General features: G+C 40.7%; 1 protein-coding gene across 1 annotated transcript; it reads left to right on the top strand.

Moving 5' to 3' along the window:
• Positions 1-498: 498 nt before the first annotated feature.
• On the top strand, positions 499-1,718 carry LOC130564199 (uncharacterized). Its single transcript, XM_057350131.1, has 2 exons — positions 499-1,179; positions 1,612-1,718. The coding sequence occupies exon 1, from the start codon at positions 521-523 to the stop codon at positions 1,175-1,177; it is 657 nt and encodes a 218-aa protein (XP_057206114.1). The 5' UTR covers positions 499-520; the 3' UTR covers positions 1,178-1,179; positions 1,612-1,718.
• Positions 1,719-3,932: the final 2,214 nt, after the last annotated feature.

The raw sequence follows: 3,932 nt of genomic DNA, 5'->3' as shown, positions 1-3,932 counted from the left end.
AATGAAGGAAAGTAGAAACCGGTGTGAGAGGAGAAAGTGGGGAAAACAAGGGGGTGGGGCATACACAGACCGTGAGCGGTAACTCTACCATATGCTCGACACAGACCATACAACAACAAATAAACAAAACAGGCAGGAACTCAGGCCCGAGGCCTGACACAAGACTATGTCATGTAATGTAACTTTCGGGTCAAAAAGAACATTTTGCCCAGGCAAAAGCTGCATGGTGTTTCGTGTACTCAAGCCCACTGAAAGTTAACAAGGGTAAACATGAAACATTACAGGTACTAGTGGATAAATATAACTGTTTAAAGTTAATGTTGTTTGTACTGTGTTTGCAGAAACCACAAAAATTGTTATACAAGAGATTTCTTTGTACATCTCCAGTTCCTATCTCATCTTTATACAGAAGAAAAGTTTGTGAAAAGGTATGTTTTTAAGAGAAAAATGTTTATACACAACAGAAAGCATGTTTTATAACCTTAATATTTAAGCAGTGCACAGTAGGACAGAGAAGAAGATGATGAAGATGAACAGGAGTACAGAGATGAAGATGATGAAGATGAACAGGAGTACAGAGAGGAAGATGATGAAGATGAACAGGAGTACAGAGAGGAAGATGATGAAGATGAACAGGAGGACAGAGAGGAAGATGATGAAGATAAACAGGAGTACAGAGAGGAAGATGATGAAGATGAACAGGAGTACAGAGCGGAAGATGATGAACAAGAGGACAGAGAGGAAGATGATGAAGACGAACAGGAGGACAGAGAGGAAGATGATGAAGATGAACTGGAGTACAGAGAGGAAGATGATGAAGATGAACAGGATGACAGAGAGGAAGATGATGAAGATGAACAAGAGTACAGAGAGGAAGATGATGAAGATGACCAAGAGGACAGAGAGGAAGATTATGGAAGTGCACATGAGGACAGAGAGGAAGATGATGAAGATTAACAGGAGTACAGAGAGGAAGATGATGAAGATGAACAGGAGTACAGAGAGGAAGATGATGAACATGAACAAGAGGACAGAGAGGAAGATGATGAAGATGAACAGGAGGACAGAGAGGAAGATGATGAAGGTGAACAGGAGGACAGAGATGAACATGATGGTGAACAACAGAGAGTCGGAGAGGAGAAAAGCCAAGATCGAGATGAAGACTCAAACCTATTGAAGGTACTGTATAATTACAGATATGTGCATGCTGCTTGTTCATGGTGATAGTAACACTTTATAGTAACCCATCTGTTACCATTAGTTATCAAAGCTAACAGGAATCACAACTTTTAATCTCATGTTAAATTCAGCATTTACTAATCTATAAAAGGAAATGTATTTGTTAACATAAACTAATGCCCTGAACAAACAATGTTCAGTTGTTGTGGTTAAACTATTGTAAATGTTGAATGATTTTAAAATAAATCCCTTATTGTTAGTTGTTGTTACCATGTTGTCTACGGCATTTACTACTGAATGGAAGCTTAAATTCAGTGTGTAACCCTGCGACAGTGTAAACTGTCTGTTTAACAACTACAACACTGTTAGTGCTACTGCATTTCTGTTTAATATTGCTGTAGGTGTAAATGTGATACATTTTCTCTTTTAAAGAAACAGCAAGATGACGATCCTGTATACCCTGGTGCTCCTCTCATAAAGGGACAGAGTCTACTCCTACTCATGTCATATTTACTGAGGCACAATTTGACAGGTGTAGCACTTCATGATCTTCTTACATTGTTTAATGAACATTTTCCTGGTTTAGTGCCAGCAACCTCATACCTTTTTCATAAAGCCTATGGACAGTTTGGCCAGTATGTGCCCCATTTCTGTTGCATCAACTGTGAAAACTACATGGGACCCACTGGGATAGCACCAAAAAACTGTTCTTCTTGTAGTGCTGAATTTGACATTGAGAACAACCTAAGAGTTCGGTCTTACTTTCTTGTTCTTAGCCTATCAGCCCAAATAGTGGACATTTTGGAAAAAAAAGATATGCATTTAAATAAAAAGGAAACAAATCCTGGCATTCTTTCTGATATTCAGTGTAGGGCAGAATATCGAAAAATCAAGCGAAGTGGACAACTGGGGGCTGATGACCTTTCAATCTTGTGGAATTGTGATGGAATTCCAGTTTTCAAAAGTAATAATGTTCAGATATGGCCAATCCAGTGTCAAATTATAGAACTGTCCCCAAAAGATCGTCAAGCAAATATATGCATTCCATGCTTATGGCTTGGTAACAGCAACAGTTAACAAATTTAACTGCTTTTCTTGCCCAGCTCAAAGAACTAAAACAGCGACATCTGCTGACAGACACAATGCTTCGATGTCACAGGAACATGCCAGCAGAAGATAACGAGGAAATTACGTCGTTTCCTTTGCCAAGTGCATTCCAAACGTCTACATAATGACACGCAAATGCCCTGTTCACTCCAAAGTCTAAACTCCAAGGGCTTTACCCTTCGAAGGGAGTAGAGCATAGGAATGATGACTTCATTTGGAATTTTCCCCGTGACGGTTCGGTATGAATACGCATACCGTTACACCCCTACTTGTCAGTACCATTGCTTTGGAACCTGATGTTCCGAATATGGTAAGAGAAGTTACATTTCCGTCACATGCTTGCAGTATTTGACCAATCACTACGCACTGGTTAACTGGCCAATCATAGCACACCTCGCTTTTCAGAGCCATGAGCTTTGTAAATAATCTGCGGGTTTCAGAGAGGCGGGGCAAAGAGTACATAAAAACATGCACGGTATGTGGAAAATACAGCATTTTTTAAACCTTAAATCGTGTATACGCATTGCATTACATCTAAAACAAACGATAATATTCGTTTTAGCCCTGTCATATGACTCCTTTAAAACTCATATGCAAATTCAACTTTTACTCACCAGCCTGCCTTTTTTTGCCTCCACCACATTGGTCTTCAACATTTTCTTTTTCCTTTTTTTCACCCATGCTTTCTTCCTTGGTCCATATATCTTTCCCCAAAATTCTTTTTGGTGACGAGGTCTTTGAATGAATCTGATGTAATGGGAGAAACAAAGAAGTTTAGCCTACACCAGCATGCAAACCAACTATGTTAAAATACAACAGGAATAGTATTTTACTGTGTTGGGGAAGCTACCATGAAACTGTACTGTAGTATGAGAATGTGCTTAAGATACATTTAAGCTACACACCTACCCAAACTACCTACAGAATCAGTAGGTACCTACACTACCCCAGCAAACAATGACCTGGCAGTCCACCAGCGGTTTTTGGGCGGCATAGATTCAGCGGCTTAATGCAGTCGGACCACTGTCGGCACACTGTCGATAAACCAATCAATGTAAAAATGCTGTCGGTCTGCCAGCTTTTTTTGGGTGGCACGCCACCAGCGGCTTGCCGCTGCTGGACCTCTGTTGGTACAGCAGTGGTAAACTGGGCGGCACAGATTCAGCGGCTTGACACAGATGGACCACTGTCGGGAAACTGTCGGCAAGCCGACCAATGCAAAAATGCTGTCGGTCTGCCAGCTTTTTTTGGGTGGCACGCCATCAGCGGCTTGCCACCGCTGGGCCTCTGTTGGTACAGCAGTGGCTAAATGATAGTGTTCTTCTAAGTTCTTACAGGACATTTTTATAAACTCAACTTTATTTATATAGCGCTTTTACAATTTTCATTGTTACAAAGCAGCTGTACATGAGACATATTGACTATAAGCAAAATAATTAAAGTTGTACCTGCAGAAACAAGAAAAGGTTGAAAACACAGAAGACAGACATACCCACATACAAAACACTCCACACACACAATATGCACACGTACTAACACACATAGACATAGAGACACACACACACACACACACACACGGATGCGCACGCACACACACACAACACACACACACGTACGTACACAGACAAGTACGCACACAAACACAC

Source organism: Triplophysa rosa, linkage group LG13, assembly GCF_024868665.1.
Source record: "Triplophysa rosa linkage group LG13, Trosa_1v2, whole genome shotgun sequence".
Classification (NCBI taxonomy): domain Eukaryota; kingdom Metazoa; phylum Chordata; class Actinopteri; order Cypriniformes; family Nemacheilidae; genus Triplophysa; species Triplophysa rosa.
The sequence above is the reverse complement of the archived record's forward strand: the minus strand, read 5'-3'. Positions and strand labels throughout refer to the sequence as shown.